Source organism: Podarcis tiliguerta (assembly GCF_965153285.1).
Source record: "Podarcis tiliguerta genome assembly, chromosome: 14".
Taxonomy (NCBI): domain Eukaryota; kingdom Metazoa; phylum Chordata; class Lepidosauria; order Squamata; family Lacertidae; genus Podarcis; species Podarcis tiliguerta.
This window is the reverse complement of record NC_139547.1, coordinates 41,881,066-41,906,360: the sequence shown is the minus strand read 5'-3', so window position 1 is coordinate 41,906,360 and position 25,295 is coordinate 41,881,066. Positions and strand designations below refer to the sequence as shown.

The 25,295-nt window shown below is 44.7% G+C and overlaps 1 protein-coding gene across 2 annotated transcripts in view; it reads left to right on the top strand.

Moving 5' to 3' along the window:
* Positions 1–25,295, top strand: part of FAM20C (FAM20C golgi associated secretory pathway kinase) — a 107,346-nt gene that overhangs the window by 9,526 nt on the left and 72,525 nt on the right. For both annotated transcript variants that reach the window (XM_083413534.1, XM_083413535.1), the window contains exon 2: positions 11,132–11,310. In XM_083413534.1, coding sequence (XP_083269660.1) covers positions 11,132–11,310 — 179 coding nt within the window. The remainder of the gene's footprint in view (positions 1–11,131; positions 11,311–25,295) is intronic.

Sequence of the window (25,295 nt, the reverse complement as noted above, 5' to 3'; positions counted from 1 at the left end):
TACAGAAAAAAAAAGTACCATTGAAAATAAACGATTTAATAGGATAAAAAGGTTTATTACCTATTGGAACCCTTTTAGTACACAGAGTAGCATTTAAACTAGTGAATCTTGGTTAGAGAGTAGATTTTTTCATTGCGGTCACACACATACACATAAATGCCTGCACGTAAAAAGTGAAATAAAGTTGCTTATTGTAGGAAATAAATAACTTGGACAGAAAAGGTGTCTAGTTTTAGAGGTTGGGTGGCCATCTCTCTTGGATGTTTTAGTTGAGATTCCTGCATTGCAGGGGGTTGACTTGATGACCCCTAGGGTCTCTTCCAACTCTACAATTCCTTGAACTAGACAAGAACAAGGCAACCATGCATACTCCTTCGTTCTCTCAGGGAGGGGAGAGAGAGAGAGGAGGAGGAGGAAAACAGGGTGCTACCTGAGCATATCGTTCTAATATCAAAGAGAGAGGGATTAAGAGTACAGGGATAGTCTGGGTCTGTGGAGGTCCCCGACTCTTTTGTCTGTTTTAACCCCATTCAAAACCCCTCTTCTGCAAGCTGGGTCGCACCCAAACACCCGGCATAATATAACAGAAAGCCTTCAAAAAAACCTAATGCAGCAAATTAAAAACAAACCTAAAGCAGCAACAGCCAATTTAAGCAGATGGTAAAATCAAACGGCTCTGAGTTTCGGAACGCTTACATTAGCAGTTCTTCAAAGCCTGGGAAAACAGGAATGTTTTTTGCCTGGCGCCTAAATGATAGTAATGAGGTCTCTAGGCAGACTCCCTCAGGAAGGGCAGGATGAAGGCGCTGAACCCTGTTCTTCTCCCTTTTTCTCTCATCACACATGAAAAGGGATCTAGGGATCCTCCAATTGGACCAGGAGGGCCATGCTCTACCTCTGCTGGCTTCTGAATTACAGCTTCTGGGAATTGCAAATAGGGAGAGAACGATATGGCACTCAGATTCTGCCTGCTGGCTTCCCAGGGGTTGGACATTGTGGAAACAGACTGCTGGATGGGATGGGCTCTGGCATGATCCAGCAGAGTTCTCCTTCTATTTTCATGTTCCTCAAAAGGCCTGTTGCTAGTGAATGCTGCAGTCTGAACACCACTTATCTCTGGGAGCGAGCCCTGTTGAATCTGGTAGGACTTACTTGTGAGTATTCATGGGTAGAATTGTAACCAGTTCAGCCTGAAAGTTCAGAACTGGACGAAAGACACCTTTAAGACTTCATTATCCCGTTATAAGAATTTTAAGCGTGTGTGTGTTCATAACTGTATATATAAACCACATGTCTGAAACCCCACAGATTAGGTCCTGAACAAATTGACCTCAAATATTTCTCTGCAAGGTCAAGGTGGGAAACCTCCCCATTGTCTCTTTCCTCACAAATCCTGTCTTAAGGGCACATTCAAGATACGAACAGGGTGTGAGCCTGTGACCTCTGACCTAGATTCAGGAATTAAGTAGTTATAATAACAAAAGAGTGGCCGAAACCCAGATAATGCAATCAGGTAACTTGCCAGACAGGAGATAAACAACGCTTTCAGATTTCTGAGGTAGACCGCCTTTTCTGTGATATGGGAATGATGTATCTGGGCGGTGGTCTTGGGCTACACCCCTTCTGTGATGTATGTATGATGTTTCTGGGGGTGGTCTTGGACTCCAGGGTGGGCAATTTAAAATGTCTATACAGTATAAGGGCTTGCAGGCATGGCTCTGGGTCCTTCTCCTCCCTCCTGCGTGTGGGGGAGCACCCTGTTGCAACAGTATAATAAAGATCAGGCTTACTAGCTCCTTTGCTTCTCAATATTCTCTGGTTGGTCTCTGTCATTTTCTCCTACCGATAGAGAACCTACAAAAGGACTCTATCTGGGCTCTTGGGTACCCCATAAGGGAAAAGGAGCAGGTTTTTTTACTTATATCACCCCAAAAGTGCACCACTGAAGAATTAGATCAGAGTCAATTTTGGCAGGGATACCAAATCAACTTCTCCCTGGTGGAGAACTCTTTCTTCAAGGCATCCTTCCCAAGGCATCCTTCCCAATGCAAAAAGTGGGGGTGTCAGCATGGTCAAGGGGAACCCCAATATTTTCCATATCATCACCACCAACAAAACCCTTTTAGGGGTATGCATGTCTACATATAGGCACCAAACCTGGGTATTATGGAACCTGAGTTCTTCCAGGTGGAGAAGCTGTGATTTAAGATGAGACCCCAGGAACCATGAGGAACTTTTGTATACTTTGGTAGTTTTAGTAAAAGGATTAACCTGGGTGGCGCTGGGTGAGTTATTCATTGTGAGACAAGTCAGGAGTTGCCCATGTTGTTTTTATATTGCAAAAACCAATGGATGATTCTGGAGATTGATTATATGTATATATTTCTTTTCAAAGCAATCGCATGTTAAGGGCATATATTCAGGGGTAGCTTGTATTTGGACCAATATGGCAAAGATGTGTGTGTATGTGTGTGTGTGTGTGTGTGTGAGAGAGAGAGAGAGAGAGAGAGAGACACAGACAGACAGACAGACAGACAGACAGAGACCCTGAGACCAACACCTCATTGAAGGTTAATCAAGCTTAGTGGCTACAGAATGCTGACTGGCTGTTCTAGGAAGGGATTGGAATAGAACGCAATGGAGTAGCCTGGAAATGGACCAGCATCCTGAACAGGAACATTTTTTTACAAGTCCACTTGTATTCCTTATATTCAGTCAAATATCTTTTAACATCGGGGGCTCCAGTTATATAGATCATAGCGAACACATCTTCTTTTAGCAAGTTTTCTATCACAGTTGTGGGAGTGTGTGTGTGTGTGTTTTCAATATATTGTATAGAAAATGTGCTGGTTTAGTTGTGCGAGAGAATTCCTGTCACACTTTCCCATCTAGAGCATCTGCAATTCAGCTTACTTTTTAAAGGTTATGACATTGTTGCTTCTAAGCTTTGAAATGCTGTCATTCAGGGAACTGTTTGATTTTCTCAGCAGTTGAGAAAGGGCTTACTAGTGTGCCAAGAGGGGCTGAAACAAGATAACGTTATAAGTTATTTACCTGCACTTTTAAATCTGAACACAGAATTGATGTGTGTGTATTTGTGTGTTAACTGACAGTATGCAAGGTGCTTTTTATTATTAAACTAATTCCCTGTTTTTGTTTTGTTTTTTTAAAAAATATTTATTCTTTATGCCTGTACTTGGGCTGCCACCACACACCAGGGAGTAAGTCCCACTGAGTTCAATGGAATTGACTTCTTAGGAGACGTTCATTGCTTTGTGTTGCCTATGGATTTGCAAAATTTGAAACTCTGTAAATAAAGGCAACAATTTACTAGGGATTGCTCTGGCCTGAACCTATAGGAATAAACAGGAGCTGCTGCGATGAATGGAGAAATTCCCTTTCGACTATGCATCTATCTGAAATACCTATCTTGCTCTCGCTCTGCCTTGTAGTAAGAACAAACAATAAAGTAGCACAATTGCCTTCCAAAACCTTCTGACCAGACAGCCTGTCTCCCTGCATATGTGTATCGGTAATCTGAGACTGCGTCACAGGACAGAACAAGGTTCTTGCACCTCAGGCAGAAGTGGGGAACTGTAGCAGCCCGAGGGCCACATTCCTGCCCGAGCAACCTTTCAGGGGCCACATGCCAGGGGTGGGTGGGGTCAGAGGCAAAAGTGGGCGGAGCAACTACTGTTATTTCTACCTTTGTCTTGTAGGCTAATTTACACACACACACACACACACACACACACACACACCTCTCTATTCTATCCAGGCAAATTCCAGCCAGGCAAATTCCAGCCAGGCAAAAACACGTGAGGCTGCAAAACAAAGCTGGTGAGAGGTGTGGTTTGCGGTGTGTGTGACCTGGGGAGAGACCTGTGGGTCAGGGAGGAAGGGCCAAAGGACTGCATTTGGCCCGTGGGTTTCATGAATTGTGGCTTAGCTGAATTAAGCAGGCAAGCTCTTACACAACTTGGCATAAACCATATAATATTGTTTGAAGAACAAGGACAGTTATGTTTCAGGTTTCTTAATGGACTGAGAAACACCCTCCCCCCCCAAAAAAACGTTAATGTTAGTTTTCTCTTGAAATGTAGTTTCTTTTTCCTAGACAGTTTACAGTATTTTACACTCTCTTCGTAACACTTTTAACCTTTCGTTGTTTGTAATTGAAAATGAAAATACAGTGGTACCTCAGGTTACATACGCTTCAGGTTGCAGACTCCGCTAACCCAGAAATAGTGCTTCAGGTTAAGAACTTTGCTTCAGGATGAGAACAGAAATCGTGCTCCAGCGGCCCGGTGACAGCAGGAGGCCCCATTAGCTAAAGTGGTGCTTCAGGTTAAGAACAATTTCAGGTTAAGTATGGACCTCTGGAACGAATTAAGTACTTAACCCGAGGTGCCACTGTAATGGCTTATTAAAGGATCTGAAATTGGGTTGCTTACTCAGATCCAGGGGCAGAGCAGAGGCAACCATTTACTGCACAGAACAATTCTGTCTCCGCTGAACAAGTGCTTTGTCATGCAAACTTGATCTGAAAGCACAAGACACAAAATGTTTTCTGGAGCCCAAAGTCTCCCCCAACATACACTGGAAATCTCATGGAAGTACTAAAAACAGCTCCAAAACATTGCTGTTTGTTTGTTTTGAGATTGGATGAAAGTTAAGCAGACATTTATTGTAATTATTATTGATCTGCCCAGCACCTTCAATGTGCATTGTGCTTTGCACCATACAAGAGGCTAGGTCACTGCCCCGCTGAGCTTACAATCTAAAATTGGAGATGGGAGGGAAATGGCAGCAGGAGCTAAACAGAGGAAGACCAATGAATTTGCTCTGGTCATTTGCTGCACGTTCTGCTGCCAAGATGCTACTTGCTATCAAGTGTTTTACACTTTTCATGTTAGTCTGTTGTTGTCTTGATGGCATATTTTGTCAGTTTCAAAATTTGCCCATAAGCTGCCTTGGAGAGCCTTTGGCAAGGCGGAAGCGGGGTGGAGCTTTCCCAGGGAATAAAATGAAATGTCGAAACTGCAAATGCCAGATCCTCTCCCCCTCCTGAAAGCTAACAAAGTTAAACACACATATAAAGTGGAAAAAGGGATGTGAGAGCAGTACTGTAGAATATTAACTCCTCTTGCAAACAGGAGAATCAGCATCAAAGGTCACAAAGAAAAACCATTTGCAAGTATGGATTGCTTAATGGGGATTTTCCCCCTCTATCCCTGAGAGTTTTGGGTTATCTTCATGCCTTAAATGGCAGCTTGATAACTCTGCAGTCTTCAGCTTCTCCTTCATGCTGTTACGGAAAAATCTAGGTGCGAGGCTGCTCAGTCACCCAGCTCGTTGGGCAGAGCCTTTGGTTCCCTGCAGAATAAAGGAAGGAGTCCAGCCACCAACCGGAGCAAATAGCTGTAGACCAAAGTTTATTGTTCAACAGGTTCAAAGAGGAATTTTGAACCCCAGGGATGGGGTGACAATGACTTTTAAAACTTCCCCACCATATCCCAGAATACAGTTCATACAGCATCATTGATACAGTCAATGTTAAATATGCTTCAGGTTGAGTGCTTTCGGGTTGTGCTCCGCGGCGACCCGGAAGTAACGGAACACATTACTTCTGGGTTTCACTGCTTGCGCATGCGCAGACACTCAAAATGATGTCATGCGCGGAAGTGGCGAATCATGATGCACAGATGTGGGTTACATTCGCTTCAGGATGTGAATGGGGATCCGGAACGGATCCCGTTCGTATCCAGAGGTACCACTGTACATCATTTCTACATCACTGACATGTCACAAAAGGTGAGGGGTAGACAGGGGTTACATTAGTTTAACCTTGGCAAACATGTCAGGGCAAGATGCAGGTATAACATTAGCATAGGCAAAGACCTCTGAAGTCCCACCACCCAAAGATAGAACTCCCTTTGCATGTCTGGACCCCTTGGCAAGTCTGGTGATGGGATTAGAATCATAGAATCATAGAATCATAGAGTTGGAAGAGACCACAAGGGCCATCGAGTCCAACCCCCTGCCAAGCAGGAAACACCATCAGAGCACTCCTGACATATGGTTGTCAAGCCTCTGCTTAAAGACCTCCAAAGAAGGAGACTCCACCACACTCCTTGGCAGCAAATTCCACTGTCGAACAGCTCTTACTGTCAGGAAGTTCTTCCTAATGTTTAGGTGGAATCTTCTTTCTTGTAGTTTGCATCCATTGCTCCGTGTCCGCTTCTCTGGAGCAGCAGAAAACAACCTTTCTCCCTCCTCTATGTGACATCCTTTTATATATTTGAACATGGCTATCATATCCCCCCTTAACCTCCTCTTCTCCAGGCTAAACATGCCCAGCTCCCTTAGCCGTTCCTCATAAGGCATCGTTTCCAGGCCTTTGACCATTTTGGTTGCCCTCCTCTGGACACGTTCCAGTTTGTCAGTGTCCTTCTTGAACTGTGGTGCCCAGAACTGGACACAGTACTCCAGGTGAGGTCTGACCAGAGCAGAATACAGTGGCACTATAACTTCCCTTGATCTAGATGCTATACTCCTATTGATGCAGCCCAGAATTGCATTGGCTTTTTTAGCTGCCGCGTCACACTGTTGGCTCATGTCAAGTTTGTGGTCAACCAAGACTCCTAGATCCTTTTCACATGTACAGCTCTCAAGCCAGGTGTCACCCATCTTGTATTTGTGCCTCTCATTTTTTTTGCCCAAGTGCAATACTTTACATTTCTCCCTGTTAAAATTCATCTTGTTTGTTTTGGCCCAGTTCTCTAATCTGTCAAGGTCGTTTTGAAGTGTGATCCTGTCCTCTGGGGTGTTAGCCACCCCTCCCAGTTTGGTGTCATCTGCAAATTTGATCAGGATGCCCTTGAGTCCATCATCCAAGTCGTTGATAAAGATGTTGAATAAGACCGGGCCCAAGACAGAACCCTGTGGCACCCCACTAGTCACTCTTCTCCAGGATGAAGAGGAACCATTGATTAGCACCCTTTGGGTCCGGTCAGTCAGCCAGTTACAAATCCACTGAGTGGTAGCATAGTCAAGACCGCATTTTACCAGCTTCTTTACAAGAATATCATGGGGCACCTTGTCAAATGCCTTGCTGAAATCAAGGTAGGCTACATCCACTGCGTTCCCTTCATCTACCAGGCTTGTAATTCTGTCAAAAAACGAGATCAGGTTAGTCTGACATGACTTATTTTTCAGAAATCCATGCTGACTATTGGTGATCACAGCATTCCTTTCTAGGTGCTCACAGATTGTTTGCTTGATGATCTGCTCCAGAATCTTCCCTGGTATTGATGTCAGACTGACTGGGCGGTAATTATTTGGGTCCTCTCTTTTCCCCTTTTTGAAAATAGGGACAACATTTGCCCTCCTCCAGTCTGCTGGGACTTCGCCTGTTCTCCAGGAATTCTCAAAGATGATTGCCAGTGGTTCTGAGATCACATCTGCCAGTTCTTTTAATACTCTTGGATGCAGTTCATCTGGCCCTGGAGACTTGAATACATCTAAACTAGCCAAGTATTCTTGTACTATCTCCTTAGTTATTCTGGGCTGTGTTTTCTCTACTGAATCATTTGCTCCAAATTCTTCAGGTCGGGCATTGTTTTCTTTATCGGAGAAGACTGAGGCAAAGAAGGCATTGAGGAGTTCAGCCCTTTCTGTGTCCCCTGTTTGCATTTCACCATCTTCTCCTCTGAGTGACCCCACTGTTTCTTTGTTCTTCCTTTTGCTACGAACATACCCATAAAAGCCTTTTTTGTTGCTTTTAACCTCTCTAGCAAGCCTGAGTTCATTCTGTGCTTTAGCTTTTCTGACTTTGTGTCTACACGTGCTGGCTATTTGTTTGAATTCCTCTTTGGTGGTTTCCCCCCTTTTCCATTTTTTGTACACATCCTTTTTTAATCTTAACTCAGTTAAAAGTTCTTTAGATAGCCACCCTGGCTTCTTTAGGCACCTTCCATGTTTCCGTCTCATTGGTATTGCCTGAAGTTGTGAATCATAGGCAAAGACCTCTGAAGTCCCACCACCCAAGGATTAGGCTTTCCTTGGCCAACAATCAGCTCAGCAATTGTCACCTCTGGGCACTTCCTGGAGTCCCTATTTTTCAAGGGCAAAATAGTGTTGGAATGGAGGAAACTGGCAAAGGAGTTGATTTTATATGGTTGTTAAAGCTAGGTAACTTCCCTGAGCTTCCAAGTCGAAAGGATACATTTAAGCATAATCTGTAACATTTAACAACTCTAAAGATGTGCCCCGCCCCCCGTAATTTCCGTAACAATACTGAAAAGGCGTTTTGGATTTCCTCTCTGGATGCCACACTTGCCAACATGAGCAGATGATTCTTAACCCAGCTGCACCCCCCTTCCCAATGTACTGACACAGTCGTGTTGCATTGTGGTATGTTATACCTGCTCTGGCAGACAACCAAGATGGGTGGTTTTTGTAACTTCACATCCCTCTTTTTTAAAAAGTCTTCCTTCCTTGGGATCAATTCATATTGGAATGAGATAGGTCAGGCATGTCCAAAGTCCATTTGGGGGGGCCTAATCCGGCCCACTGGCTGGTTTAATCTGTTTATTTAATCCGTTTATTTCCTGGGGTAAAATCCTAAAAAAAGAGGAAAAGCTCAACAACTTCAATCCTAAAAAAAGATCAACAACTGCAATCCTAAAAAAAGGTCTTCACGCATGTTCACTTCATCAAATCTGGCCCTCTTTGAAAAAAGTTTGGACACCCCTGAGATAGGTAAATCAGTTTGTGGGGGGGCATGTCATGAGGGGTGGAGAAAGAACATCTCCTGATGACCAAACCAATGATGGGGTGTGTGTGATAAGAATTTTGAAGTCTTAGGTAAAGGTAAAGGGACCCCTGACCATTAGGTCCAGTCGTGGCCGACTCTGGGGTTGTGGCGCTCATCTCGCTTTACTGGCCAAGGAAGCCGGCGTACAGCTTCCGGGTCATGTGGCAAGCATGACTAAGCTGCTTCTGGCAAACCAGAGCAGCACACGGAAATGCCGTTTACCTTCCCACTGAAGCAGTACCTATTTATCTACTTGCACTTTGACGTGCTTTTGAACTGCTAGGTGGGCAGGAGCACGGACTGAGCAATGGGAGCTCACCCCGTTGTGGGGATTCGAACCACCAACCTTCTGATCTGCAAGTCCTAGGCTCCGTGGTTTAACCCACAGCGCCACCCGCATCCCTTTTGAAGTCTTAGATATATGTTAAATGTACATAAGTGTACCAACCAAGCACGCACATAGATCAGCACAGGAAGACCGACCTGGAACCATTTTGATTCCCAAACTGACCAAATGTTTTCTCTGCAAGGTAAAGGAAAATGGAAAAGCCTCCCCATTGTCTTTTCCTTCACAAATCCTGTCTTAAGGGTATGTCTGTGTTTGAATAGGGTGTGAGCCTGTGTCATGGCCCAGGAACTAAGTATTTATCATTACCAAAAGACTAGCCAGGCTCCCCAGTCAATCCAATCAAGTAATCTGCCAGACAGGAGAAAAACAACATTCAAATTTCTGTTTTAGACTGCCTTTTCTGTGATGTAGGTATGATGTATCTGGGGGTGGTCTTGATCTACAGGGTGGCAATTTCAAAAGTCCATATAAGGCCTTGCACGCCATTGTTCTGGTTTCCTCCTCCTTTCCTGTGGGTGAGGGGAGCACCCTGTTGCAACAGATCAATACAGATCAAGCTTACTAGCTGCGTTGCTTCTCAATATTCTCTGGTTGGCCTCTGTTATTTTCTTCTACCAATAGGGAACCTATGCAAAGACTCTATATGGGCTCTTGGATACCCCATAAGGGAAAAAGGGCAGATTTTTATTTACAACAGGTGGAAGTTTCTAAGTTCTTTCACATTTATTTGGGGGTTGACTTAGGGGTTGCCAGCGTGACACCCATGGACACAGTGGTGCCCTTGAAGTCTTCCCCTGGTGCCAGCTAAGACTTTCAGCTCCCTCCGCCTACACTCTGCTCCTCTGCTCATGAAGTGGTGAGGGAGATACAGTGGTACCTCGGGTTAAAACTTAATTCGTTCTGGAGGTCCGTTCTTAACCTGAAACTGTTCTTAACCTGAAGCACCACTTTAGCTAATGGGGCCTCCTGTTGGCGCGGCACGATTTCTGTTCTCATCCTGAAGCAAAGTTCTTTACCCGAGGTACTATTTCTCGGTTAGCGGAGTCTGTAACCTGAAGCGCCTGTAACCTGAAGCGCCTGTAACCCGAGGTACCACTGTACCCGCTTTCCCCCTCTCCCTTGCAAAACTAGAGCATGGCACCTGTTGATTGTTGTTTTATTAGGGAAGGTGACTCAGGAAAGCAAGACCTAGAGTTTGCTTATGTAGGTCTGGCAAATATTAATGTTTAGGACCATTTTTGGCAGTGTTTTCATTTTGCTTTGTGAGGTGCTATAGGATTATGCGCTTTATGTAGAGGTGTCTTTGAAGACAGTTTTGAAACTTCACTTGGTCCAGATTGATAACACGCAATGAGGGTTGTTAGCAAAGTCTCTTTAAGTAATGCAGATGTAGTCCAGAGAGAAAAGAAAAATACTCTGATAAGACTTTAATGAGGAAACCATTTAGTGCATTGTTTAGTGTATAATTTTAGGAGAAACAAGCAGAGAGCTTTTGCGCACTGGCAACTTAACTTCAGGCCTTGTACATAGCAGGGAGACATGAAACCAAACACACGGAGGAAAAGCTCCCTCAGAACTATATGGCCAATCAGAGTACAGCACCTGCTATCTCAGCAAACATCATGCCACTCTGCCTGGTTGCTAAGCAACACCCCCACTCATCCCCCTCTTGGCTAGTTGACTATAACACTAACAGAATCAGCACGTGAGTTACACATTGAATGATCTCTGCCATTGCACTTCCAACACAAGCAAGCCAGAACACTCATCTGCAGTACAACAGAGTTTAAGAATTGCTGCCCTGACCTATTGCTTTTCTTGGCACCTCCCCAGGCTTGGAATCCGTCCCATTTGCTCCCCTCCCCAATTTCCCCTCTCCCTCACTGACATGTTGCAAAGTGCATTGCTGGCATTTTAAGGAAACCTAATCTTCTCCCGTCTCTCGTTCAATTTTATTTTGGTAGGCAAAATGAAGGCAACGAAGACGAAGAGTTTCTACCCACTGGAGAAACGTCAATTGATTCCTATCCAAACTGGCTCAAATTCCACATTGGCATTAATCGATATGAACTGTATTCCAGACACAACCCAGCAATCGGAGCCTTGCTTCAGGACCTGGCCTCTCAGAAAATAACAAGTGTCGGTAGGTTGATGAACACGCAGTTCCTAACAGCAGACTGTGCAAATCGTTCGTTCCTTCTTTTTGTTTCTGCTTGTGGACGAGGGATATTTTATTTGGGTTTATACTGGCTGCTCCTAAAAGATGGCTCCAATAAGGTTTGCTTTCTGCTTCGGGAGGCTGTAAAGAGAAGCCACTGCTAGCTATGAATTGGCTTTACAGCAAACCTGCTGCTGGCTCCGAATTGGATTTAAAATGAATCTGCTGCTGGCTCTGTATTGGCTTTAGAGCGAACTTGCTGCTAGCTCTGAATTGGCTTTAAAGCAAAGTTTCTGCCAACTCTGTATTGGCTTTAAAAGCAATTCCTAAGAACAACCCTTAGAGGAGTCTAGTGGCAAAATGCAGCCATAGTGTTGAGCTGAGAGGCAGAAACCTTATGGGGCCTCTTTGGTGGTGGCGACACGTGAGAAAATCTAGAACTTCTCAGGGATAGGGGCCTTCATGGACAAAGAGCACTAGCTTTTTCCATTCTTCTTTCAAATGTAGTTTGCTGCCAGTCCTCATGCCTGGCCCACAATGCCCACCTTGGAATGACCCTATTTAGTATTATTCTAAAGGAGGGCATGCTGGAGGGAATGGCTGCTGTTGATAGTGTTAGAACTACATTAAATAGAGGAGAATCCCACTGCCGCTGGTATATGTCCCAGTCACACCCTACTGGTCCTCAAGATTTTCTCTCTTCCCCCATTTTTTTTAAAAAATCTATATATTTATTGTCTGCGTATAGGTTCCTTTTATGTACTGCCTGTTTCTGTTAGTGAAGGTGCTTTTCATTTGATAACAATGACGTGCAATCTAAGAGACGTGCTACTAAAGGAAAAACGGATGAGGAGGGTAGAGAAGAAATAAGGCCAGATGCTAATTCTTTTGTTGCTTTTACGTAATGAAGTTACATGTTGCCCCGGCCGGAATGGCCAGTGGTTATTGGTTTGTTTCTTGTTCCTGTTTTTATTAAGTATTATGCATTTTCTATCTTGTATTTTTATGTTGTGAAACGCTCCTGAGATGAAGAGCGGTATCCAATTTAATAAATAATTAAGTGCAGAAGGGAAAGTCCAGGTAGTGGGTGGCTTTCAGCTGAGCCAATGGAAGGGTCTTTCTTAGACATGGGTGGATGGAATGATAGAGCTGGTGCAGGCAGCTCTGGCAGAGGAGGGGCCCCCTGAGCTGACAGATGGGGTCTCACTATCTTGCACCTTTCTCAGATGCATTTGTGCTAGTTTATGATGAGTCGGTTAGACACGTTTGACTCATGTGGTTAATATGTTTCATTGATCCATCTCGCCACCTAAATTTGATCTATTATGCCTCCCTACTTTTGCATGTTTTGAAGAATGTACTCCTTGACTAATCTGTTCACATCCGCACTGGACATTTAAAGCGCTCTTATACCACTTCAACGGTATCCCCTGAAGCATCCTGGGAACTGCAGTTTGTTAAGAGATTTGCTAGGAGACCTGTATTTCCCTCACAGAGAAATACAATTATGAGGAAGAGGAGTTGATTGTTAAACCACTCTGGAGTTTGTAGGTGTTTGAGGGGAACAGTCCTTTGACCATTTTGGTTGCCCTGCGGAGTATAGCATCTAGATCAAGGGAAGTAATAGTGCCACTGTATTCTGCTCTGGTCAGACCTCACGTGGAGTACTGTGTCCGGTTCTGGGCACCACAGTTCAAGAAGGACACTGACAAACTGGAACGTGTCCAGAGGAGGGCAACCAAAATGGTCAAAGGCCTGGAAACGATGCCTTATGAGGAATGGCTAAGGGAGCTGGGCATGTTTAGCCTGGAGAAGAGGAGGTTAAGGGGTGATATGATAGCCATGTTCAAATATATAAAAGGATGTCACATAGAGGAGGGAGAAAGGTTGTTTTCTGCGGCTCCAGAGAAGCGGACACGGAGCAATGGATCCAAACTACAAGAGAGAAGATTCCACCTAAACATTAGGAAGAACTTCCTGACAGTAAGAGCTGTTCGACAGTGGAATTTGCTGCCAAGGAGTGTGGTGGAGTCTCCTTCTTTGGAGGTCTTTAAGCAGAGGCTTGACAACCATATGTCAGGAGTGCTCTGATGGTGTTTCCTTCTTGGCAGGGGGTTGGACTCGATGGCCCTTGTGGTCTCTTCCACCTCTATGATTCTATGATTCTATGATCACTCTCGGCACCCTTAAACTACAGTTCCCAGGATGTGGGGGTGGGGCAGGAGCAGGAGCCATGACTGCTACAGTGATGCAATAGTGCTTTAAATGCACAGTGCGCATTGTCACCACAGATGGGAGCTGTGAAGTTCGGAACCAGCGGGCTCTGTGGAAAAGCAAACCTGTCTCTTGGCATCTTTGCTAGTCCTGTACAGTTTTGGCAGATGCGGCAGCTCTCAGCCTTCCCTTACCAGCTGAACCTACCAACATTCCTATATAATAATAATAATAATAATAATAATAATAATTTATTTATACCCCACCCATCTGGCTGGGCTTTCCCAGCCACTCTGAGCGGCTCCAAACAGAATATTAAAAACACAATAAAGCATCAAACAAAAGATTTCCCTGAACAGGGGCTGCCTTCAGATGTCTTCTAAAAGTCAGATAGTTGTTTCTCTTCTTTACATCTGATGGGAGGGCATTCCACAGGGCAGGCGCCACCACTGAGAAGGCCCTCTGCCTAGTTCCCAGTACAGTGGTACCTCGGGTTACATATGCTTCAGGTTACAGACTCTGCTAACCCAGAAATAGTGCTTCAGGTTAAGAACTTTGCTTGAGGATGAGAACAGAAATCGTGCTCCGGCGGTGCGACAGCAGCATGACTGCCCCATTAGCTAAAGTGGTGCTTCAGGTTAAGAACAGTTTCAGGTTAAGAACGGACCTCCGGAACAAATTAAGTACTTAACCCGAGGTGCCACTGTAACCTCACTCCTCGCAGTGAGGGAATTGCCAGAAGGCCCTTGGTACTGGACCTCAGGGCTGAATGATGGGGGTGGAGACGCTCCTTCAGGTATACTGGGCAGAGGACTCAAAGGACCCAAGCCCTCTATACTGGGTCACCCTTCTTGCTTCTGTCTCAGGGTGCCACCCAGGCAATGGAGGAGGGACAAAGGATTCAAACATGTACATGTCCTTTGGAGAAAAATCCAGTAAAAGTGGTTTCCTGGTGGGAATAAATGTGAAGGGGGTATTAGGGCCACATTTGTTCATAGGCCACATTCTGGAGGGCCTCTTACTGTGTAGGGCAGGACCAATGGCAAACATGGGTGGAGCAACAGAGACGATTCTTCCCTTGGTACAGTGGGGTACAAGAATCAGAGGTTCATATATGCAAACATATCTCTTTCTCCATCCTCCATGCAGGAAAGCAAGAGCCATTGCCACAGTTCAAGGCCATATTCTAGCCAGGCAAAAACCACAAGGAATGTGTGAAGTATGGCCTTGGTCCTGCAAGGACTTACGGTTTGGTTTGATGAGGACTCCACAGAGATGCAGGCCAGAGCCAGGGAATTTATTTCTCACAGATCTTTAGTTTTCTGGTTTCATCCAGCACTGCAAAGATGGATAGTTCCCCCACAAACTTACCTGGGTTGATTCTCATAGTTTAATATCATGACCTGACAAGGTGTCATTGGCTTAACACCTAGGAGTACGGTGTACAGATTACAGAATGTACTCTAGAATTTAGCACCAATTATCAATTGGCAACCAAGAGATTAGCGCATATAACAGGTGAAAGTGTTTTCCGCAGGAATTCTGACGTGTGATTCAACTTTGGCACGTCTCCACATTTTCGGCACTGTTAAGGAACGGCCTAGTATATTATATTTGCACAAGCCTTTGAATATTCTAGTTAGGATTAGTCAGTGACAAAACCCTGAATGCAACTTCTCAGCAGCAAACAACACTGAGTTCACAGACACTTACTTCCAGGTTGAGGGGGTAGGGTGACAACCTAAAAGTGCAATCTTAATAACTTAACTGTGGTTGCTGCTGTTGTTTTAATTTATTAATCACTTGCAGCATAAGCAGTCTTGGAAAGGGAGCAGCCAAATGAAAAACAATAAATGAAGCATAGCATAAAACTGGGAGAAAAGAATGAATCATAATACAATAATAAAAATACTCAATTCATACAGCACACCCTGTAAAATAGCAGCTAGAAATGTCGGCAGCAAAATCAGAATCAGGCTGGTGTAGTGGTTAGAGCGCTGGACCAGGACATAGGAGACCAGGTTTTGCATCCCTATTCAGCTGCAAAGCTCCCAGGTGACCTTGAGATGGTCACTAATTCTCAGCCTAACCTACCTCACAGGGTTGTTGTGAGGACAAAATGAGGAGCAGAAGAACCATGTATATGCCATGTTCAGCTCCTTGCAGGATAGAAAAGGTGCAATATGCATTAATCTGCTCAGAAGCATGTTTTGCTGAGATCAATGTCACCTACTTGCAAGTAAGCTTGAATAGGATGGCAATATTATTATTATTATTATTATTATTATTATTATTATTATTATTATTATTATATCCCGCCCTCCCCAGCCGAAGCCGGGCTCAGGGCGGCTAACAACAATAAAATAATACAACATTCTAAAATCATTTAATTATAAAATTAATTCGACTCAAATTGATGGCAACCATTGGGCTAGAGTTCTGTGAAGATTGCCAAAGGAGGGAGTCAGGCTGTGCCCTCGCCAAAGGCCTGGTGGAACAGCTCTGTCTTGCAGGCCCTGAGGAAAGATGTCAAGTCCTGCAGGGCCCTAGTCTCTTGTGACAGAGCGTTTTACCAGATCGGGGCCACAGCCGAAAAAGCCCTGGCTCTGGTTGAGGCCAGCCTAGCCTCTCTGTGGCCTGGGACCTCCAAAATGTTTTTGTTTGAAGATCGTAAGTTCCTCCGTGGGACGTATCAGGAGAGGCGGTCCCGTACGTACGAGGGTCCTAGGCTGTATAGGGCTTTAGAGGTTAAAAACAGCCCCTTAAACCTGATCCTGTACTCCACTGGGAGCCAGTGCAGCTGGTATAGCACCGGGTGAATGTGATCTCACAGCAGGGACCCCATAAGTGTTGAACAAGCTCTTAAAACAGAAATAGGGAACTTATGCCCTTCCGGATTCTCCTGGACTACCAGTCCCATTACCCTTGAATCATATTAGAAACTCAAATATAAAAGCTAGGTGCCAAACCTAGGTTACGATCATCACAACAGAATGTCTGTTTGCCAGGGGGTTGGACTAGATGACCCCCAGGATCCCTTCCAGTGCTACAGTTCTTCGACTCTATGGTCTCAACTACATTGCTTGACTGTAGTTTGCTCTTAAAACAATTCACTTGCCCCAGTATTCAAGAAGGAGAAACACACATGGCGGCAATGGAGATGGTACTAACTATGGACCAAGGCAGAGGTTTTTAAAATGCTGTTATGAACCTGGCACCTGGAAATCTCTACGTAGTCAGATTGGACCCACACCAGGAGCAAAACACACCTGGCGCCTGGGGAATTTCGAACACTGCCCTTGAACCGTTGGCTATGCTGGATGGAGCTCATGGGAGTTCAGGGAAGTTCAGGGAAGCCAGGGGTTCCCCACACATGTTTTACTCAATTTTTTATGGAGGATCCTAATGATGTCGCTGGGGAATCTTTGCAATCCATTGTTTTCTGGGGGCTGATAGGAGGTGAACACCTGGAGACCACAGGTGCCTCTCTGCCCCATCTTGAACCACGTTTGACATTGCTGAGGCAACTGATCGAAGATTAGGACTTTCCTTTGTGGGGAAGTAGACTACAGAAGGATGAAGGGGATTAGGCAGGCCTCGTCGCCATGGCGACAGGAAAAAAGAAGAACTCTACATAACCCTCAAGCAGACAATGTGACCTTTGGGGAGTGGATAAAATGGAAGCCAGTAGGCCAAAATAAGTCAAGTGTGCCCCACTTACTTCCTCATTAAACACAAAACCAAACAAAAGAATGGGAGACACAGCTGAACTAGGTCAGACAACTTGCTTTGAGAGTATAACCAGCTTCAGCTACTTGGTTCTTTGCTGACTTAATGTTGCTCGGTCCTTTTTTCTGTTAAAATGCATACTCCGGGGTGCCTAGTGTCCTCCAGTTGTTGCTGGATTACAACTCCCATCATGCTTGACCATTTGCTCTACTGGCTGGGGCTTCTGGGAGCTGGAGTCAAACAAGGCCTCTGAGAGGGTCTCTGGTTCCCCACTCACTCTCGCTTTATTGAGATGCTTTATTTATTTATATACTAGTGGGGAGTTACAGGTATTGCCTGTAAATTTGTAGCAACACCTCTCCCCCTCCCATTAATTTGGTTGATTTTTTAAAAAATGGGTAGTGTAATTTGTGAGTTTGGATCCATCACACCAAATATCGGGTGAAGTCATGCCTAAGTCGTGTTTTGGTCTGCCATCTTAATTCAAAATGGCACCCGGCGTCCAAATGGCAATGAAAACTGTCATATTGGGAACCCTCATGCGGAGTTTGTCGATGATATCTCGAGAGGCAGGGGGACCTATGCCGAAAAACAGGCAAAGTCACGTAAAGTGACATTTTGGCTTAGTGTCGTGATTCAAATTGGTGCCCGGCACCCAAACATCTACCAGAATCACCACCCACACCCTGGGAACTCTCCTGTTGAGTTAGGATGTGCAGCACTTTTTGCTCCTTAAAGGAAAAGGTGGTAGATAAATGCAATTAATAAATTAATAAATCTTCACAGTCACAAGGACTAGAACCTTGGTTTAAGTTTTGAGCTCAGCAGGAGGGTGAATTCTGGGCCTATTGCTATCAAATGCAAGCACCTCTTTTCGGCGCTCCGGCAGAATTGTGATTCTGATTTTTATTACCACCCTCACATGCTGTAGCGTTAGTTTCAAGATCTTTTATCTTGCGTAGCTCCTGGGCAGTGTATGTTTCTTTGAAGAGTTTCTGTTTGAGGCACCTGAGTGTTTTACTTTTCATATGTGAAAATGTGTGTGCGTCAGCAGCCCACAAAGCATCTTTCAAAATACGTTTGAACAAAGGCAGGGGTGGAAATCTCATACAGCTGTGTTTCTGTCTCATTGCTTTCAAGATACAGAATATTGGTGGCTGACTTAGGCAGGCAAGAGTTTGGTGGGGTCATATTTCGCCAACTACTTTCGCCAACTCCTTTCAGAAGCAAGACCTTCTGAAATTAATAATGGGACAGAATGTTTGGTAGCATGTCAGACGGACAGTATAATCTAGTGGTGTCAAAATTAACAGAGCACCTCTAATAATTATTCAGATTTGCAAAATGCTGTTCGTTTTAGTATGGGAGAGATGAGGGGAACCTGTAACTTTCTAGATTATTATATCAGGCCCTCCGTGAGTACCTATTTTCCAGGGACAGTCCCGGATACAGAAGCTGTCCTAGTTTCTGATTTGATCCTGGAATGTCCCACTTTTTCTTTGTTGTTGTTGTTTAGTCGTGTCCGACTCTTCGTGACCCCCTGGACCAGAGCAGACAGGCACTCCTGTCTTCCACTGCCTCCCACAGTTTGGTCAAACTCGTGTTCGTAGCTTCGAGAACACTGTCCAACCATCTCGTCCTCTGTCGTCCCCTTCTCCATCTTTCCCAATATCAGGGTCTTTTCCAGGGAGTCTTCTCTTCTCAGGAGGTGGCCAAAGTACTGGAGCCTCAGCTTCAGGATCTGTCCCTCCAGCGAGCACTCAGGGCTGATTTCCGTCAGAATGGATAGGCTTGATCTTCTTGTAGTCCATGGGACTCTCAAGAGTCTCCTTTAGCACCATAATTCAAAAGCATCAATTCTTCGGCGATCAGCCTTCTTTATGGTCCAGCTCTTTTAGGACGTCCCTATTCTCATCTGAGAAATGTAGGAGGGTATGGAGTTATGTGACCCCCTGAGCCAAGGAGATAAGTAACTATACAACCTTTAGAAGACATCTGAAGTCAGCCCTGTATAGGGAGCTTTTTAATGTTTAAGGTTTCATTATGTTTTATATATATATATATATATTGAAAGCTGCTCCAAGTGGCTGGGGCAACCCAGTCAGATGGGCAAGGTACTAAACGTATATTTTATGATTATTGTGGAATAAGGTGTCCTTATTTTCATTGGAGAAATGTTGGAGGGTATGGACACACACACATATCAGCTTTCACCTGGGTGTCTATCTCTTCTCCCAGTCTCCCACCCTGGGAGACTTGGATTTGCACAAAATGTTGATCATTTTGGACTGCACTTTTTCAGGAAAGAAATTGGATCGCACAGCAGTTTCAGGTATGGCCACAGTTGGCCGCATTAACAATTTTTAGGGATGAAAATTATGTATTTATTCATAGATATGGATTTCCTCAAGCAGAAGAGGAAAAAGCTTTGGCCCTCCAGATGTTGGTGAACTACAGCTCCCCGGCCACTAGCCATGCTTGCTGGGACTGATGGGAGTTGTAGTTCAGCAACATCTGGAGGGCCAAAGGTTCCCCATACCCAGTGTTCAGGATTGGATTTACGGATCTGCTGAATTCTTGGATTGCCAGCCAGCAATGTACCACCTATCTATTCAAATTCAGTTACACAGAGTTTTTAAAGCTGAGGAAAGGGGGGTGCTTGTATTTGTGAGAGAAAGTTGCCATAGCAGTGCAAGGTAATGTTTTACTAAATATTTACACTTAACACTGCTACATATGGTGTAATTTTCAAGCAATTAAAGAGTGCCATGAAAACAAAAGCCAAAAAGAAGACCAGATGCTTCTGCAGAACGCAAGTCGTGACCGGCTGGGAGGGATAGCCTGTCATTTTCGGTTTCTCTGCATTTCTCAGCTTCCCAGTCTTCTCTTCAGTCCTCCACGTATCAATCAGTTTGCAATTTATTCATTTTTTTAAAATAACCCCCCCCCATGAAAATGCCTTTGCTTTTTAGTGAAAGCCAATTTTTTGCAAGCTGTTTCCCCTGATATTATGCACTGTATGTAGAGCTTTCACTATCTTATCTATTTATCTAATTTTCAAAGTTATACAGAAATACCTATTTTAATGCACACTTTCCCCTAATATACTGCATGCATTTAGCTGGAGAATGGCATTGCAAAATTGGGAGAAGTGTGAATTTGCAGGGATAGCTGTGTTTTGGCTTGCATGTTGTTCCAAAAAGTGCAAATTAGAGAATTAGAGAAGTTTGCATTATAAGTCTAATTGAACCATATTTATCCTCCATCCCTACAGGGTGGTTGCTAATCATGAGATACTGGTGCTTTAAAATGACTGTGACAATCTGAAGGTCGTCAGACGAAAGTTAATCTGGTTGAGCTGCGGTGACTTCCCCTGCCCCCTGGAGAACCCTGAGAATTGTAGTTTTGTGAAGTTATTTGATAATTCCATTCACATAACTACAATCCCAAAGAGTCCTGCAATGGGGAAGGGCCCCCATGACAGTAAAACTGGTTGAACTATATGGAATACCCCAGACATACACTACTTTGATTTGTTTGGGGCAAGGATGGGACACCTGGGAGTCAGACAGATGTTGTTGAACTAGAACTCCCACCATCCCTAACTATTGGCCATGGGCTTGCCAATCAGAAGGTCAGCGGCTCGAATCCCCATGACAGAGTGAGCTCCTGTTGCTCTGTCCCAGCTCCTGCCAACCTAGCAGTTCGAAAGCATACCAGTGCAAGTAGATAAATAGGTACCGCTGCAGCGGGAAGGTAAACAGCATTTCCGTGCACTCTGGTTTCCGTCACGGTGTTCCGTTGCGCCAGAAGCTGTTTAGTCATGCTGGCCACATGGACTGGAAAGCTGCCTGTGGACAAATGCTGGCTCCCTCGGCCTGAAAGCGAGATGAGCAACCCCATAGTTGCCTTTGACTGGACTTAACCATCTAGGGCTTCTGTGCCTTTACCTTAATGGAATCCAACAGTGCCACAAGGTCCTAATCCTTGGGCCAGAGAAACTTGGACTGGCTCAAATATCTCCTCAACCTTTCAATCCACCAAGTTGACCTGAAAAAAGACCTGAAGTCTGCTTTTTTTTCTGCCAGAACTCAACAAAACTCAGTTCCGGCACCTCTCTGGGGAGTGCCATCACCATTATAAGAGAACGACGGGGGCATTCATGTTGAGCTCCTGCCCCCTTCAGCGTGGGAGACACCAAATGGGAATTGCAGTACAACAAGCTGTGGAGGGCCACAGATTTCCCTTTTGTTTTCTATGGAGCTCCAGGCAATGCACATCTTTTCTCTACCTCCTCCATTTTCTCTGGCCCTAGGCATTAGGACCTCGTGATACCTGGTACTGTTGGATTCTATCAGCCTGAGCCAACAATGGTCAATAGGTAGGGATGGTGGGAGTTCTAGTTCAACAACATCTGCGTGGCTCACCAGTGCCCCAGGCCCAAATGTCTGCTGAGCCTTCACCATTATATTAGGAAACGTTGCTTTGCAAAAAGAGGAAGTATATATTAGGCAAAATTGCACACAGATAGGTGTATATTTGGAGAAATTGGCAGTCGAACGCTGCTGATTTTTCATGTGGACTTTTTTAAAAAAAGTAATCACAAACTAATGTGCAGAACCAAATTCAAGGTTGGAGAAATGAGAAACTGCAGTTGAGAGTTTGGCCCATTAATGTTTCTTTTTTTATGTTATCTCCTCCTCCCCCATTCATTCCATGCTATGCTCTTAAAGGATAATTAGATCCTTAATATTATTTTGAACTGAACTCTGGCAGTACATTTTCTGGGAAAGGTGAGCATTCTGAGCTCATAGGCTCAGAAACATAATTATCTGAATCGAGACTCAAAAATGACCATAATTAGCCATTTCTTTGTGCAATTTGAAATTTACATCTGCAATAATGCCACCTGCATGAGCCAAAGAGTTGTTTAATTAGAAACGCGGCATGGTGTAGAATGGTTAGATGCAACTTGCTAATAACATTGGGCTTTTTCCTTCCCCGAGTTAAAATTAACGGGCGGCTTGAGCTTGATTTCTTAGGGAAGAAGGTAGGCCTCAAGGTGGTTTGTTTTATTTCCCTGCCTGAAGAAACGAGTGCATAACTCGAGTCAGTTCATTTCTGAAATCTACAATGCGTCTTGCCTGGGTGGGCAAAGTAATTAAAGAGGTGCAGGCAGTTATGGAAGCAATTAGCAAGTGGGACCGATAAGTAATCTGGGCACTGGTGAAATGAAAATGAGTTCAGAGTTCAGCCCAGAGAAAGTTGCCTTCAGTTAAATATTTGGCTGTGTGTGAGATCCTATGTGTATTTACCCAGGGGTCAGCCCCACTGACTTAGAGATGCAGCTTGAGGGTCAAAGTTCATGTTCTGACTCTGAATAAGTCAGAAAGGGGCCCGTCTTGTCCAGCACCCTGGCCAGTCCAATTGCTGCAGGAATACCACAGGCAGGGCACAAAGGCAACAGTCTTCCTGCTCTGTTATTCATAAGAGGGTAAGAAAAGTCTTCTTGTATCAGGCGAATGGCTCATCTAGTGCCCACACTCTGAACTATCACCCTAACTCTCCATTCCTTGAAATGCTAGATTTCCCTGTGCATGGATTATTTTGCCTGGGAGTAACAGAATTGCAATTTGTTCCTGCTTATTTTAAATTGGTTGTGGGGAGACATCCCACACACTGTTTGCCCCATAAAGAACCAAATCTATTTCTATCTGTGACTGATGAATTGGTCATTGGCTTGGAAATGGAGGAAAAAACAAAAAGCTGGTATTTCCATCTGTCAGCGGATTTTAAAAAAAGTAAATGATATTCTGGTGATGGGAAAAAATAAATCACATGCCAAGTCAAAGACATGACTGATCCAGACCTACGGACTTCCCCCATTGTTTGGTATCCTTTCTCGAGATATCTAGAGTTATCTAATACAGTGCCTTACTCTGGCATCTGAACTTTACATTAAAGGCCTCATCTGCGCTATAGATTTAAAGCAGTATCCTACCACCTTAAGCAGCCATGGCTTCCCCAACAAAGGATCATGGGGACTGTAGTTTGTGAATGGTGCTGAGTGTTGTTAGAAGACCCCTATTCCCTTCACAGAGTTACAGTTCCTAGAATTCCCCAGGAAGAGGGACTGATGTTAGATAAACCACTCTGGAAATGGTAACTACGTGATCAACAGAAGTATAGTGTCCTGGTCAAGTGAAATAAGAGTGGCACTATATTCTGCCTTGGTCTGACCACAACTGGAGTACTGTGTCCAATTCTGGACACCACAATTTAAGAGGGATGTTGACATGCTGGGACGTGTGCAGAAGAAGGCAACCAAGATGATCAAAAGTCTGGAAACCAAGCCTTATGAGGAATGGTTGAAGGAACTGGGTTATGTCTAGCCCTGGATAAGAGGAGACTGAGAGGAGATACAATAGTCATCTTCAAAAAGCTCAAGGGTTGTAACATGGAAGAGGGAACAAGCTTGTTTTCTCCTGCTCTGGAGGATAGGACCCAAACCAATGGATTTAAGTTACAAGAAAGGAAATTCTGTGGTGTAGTGGTTAAGAGTGGTGGACTCGTAATCTGGTCAACCAGGTTCACTTCCCCACTCTTCCACATGCAGCTGCTGGGTGACCTTGGGCTAGTCATACTTCTCTCAGCTTCTCAGCCGCACTCACCTCACAGAGTGTTTGTTGTGGGGGAGGAAGGGAAAGGAGATTGTTAGCCACTTTGAGACTCCTTCGGGTAGTGATAAAGCGGGATATCAAATCCAAGCTCCTCCTCCTCTTCTTCTAAGCATCAGGAAGAACTTTCTGACAATAAGAGCTGTTTGACAGTGGAACGGTCTCCCTCGGGAGATGGTGAACTCTTCTTCATTGGAGGGTTTTAAGCAGAGGTTGGATGCCCACCTGTCATGGATGCTTTAGCTGAGATTCTTGCATTGCAGAGGGTTGGAATAGATGACTCACAGGGTCCCTTGCAGCTCTACAATTCTGTGATTCCATGATAGGAATAAGAGTTCTCCCAACCATGGTGTATCGTGAAACAGTGACATTTTGTATCTGGAGACGTGGTGATTGCAGCACAATTTGAGACAACTTTGTCAGGGGATTAGACAAGCACATGGAGGATAAGGCTAGCAATAGCTACAAAGTCGTGATGTATATATGGGGCAATCAGGGACGCGGGTGCCGCTGTGGGTTAAACCACAGAGCCTAGGACTTGCTGATCAGAAGGTGGGCGGTTTGAATCCCCATGACGGGTTGAGCTCCCGTTGCTCGGTCCCTGCTCCTGCCAACTTAGCAGTTCGAAAGCACGAAAGTAGATAAATAGGTACTGCTCCGGCAGAAAAGTAAACAGCGTTTCCGTGCGCTGCTCTGGTTCACTTAGTCATGCTGGCCACATGACCCGGAAGCTGCACTCCGGCTCCCTCAACCAATAAAGTGAGATGAGCGCCGCAACCCCAGAGTCGGCCACGACTGGACCTAATGGTCAGGGGTCCCTTTACCTTTACCATCAGAGATAGCTGGTTGCTGCAGAACACTACAATTCTATGATTCTATGGAGAGAGGGCCATGTCTTGCTTGTTCTCTACTGCAGGAGCAGAATGCTTGACTAGATGGCCTTTTCTCCTGCTCCAGAAGTATGCTTCGGGAGTTTCTTAATGATGTTTACTGGGATTCAGTGCCTTGCCTGCAAATTGAGTTGAAACAGATTGAGGAAAGGCGGCCAGGAAAGGATTGTCACATGCTATTCATTTGCAGATACGTATAGATAGATGGGCACAGAAATGGGTCCTACTTAGCATTAGAGGCACAGTTATAGTCTGGAAGAAACAGGAAAACATGGTGGTTGAGGATCAAGAGTTCCAGGGACAGCCTCCAGTGTTTCAAACCGGGGCTGTCCTTTAACCATGAGAGAAGGCAGCTTGAGAAGTACATCTGTGCTGCCTTTGCTGTTTTTGGACGTTTGGCAGCTCCCCCACCGATGAGGACCTCATGACCATTTGAGGATGACTGCGGAGCAGGATGACT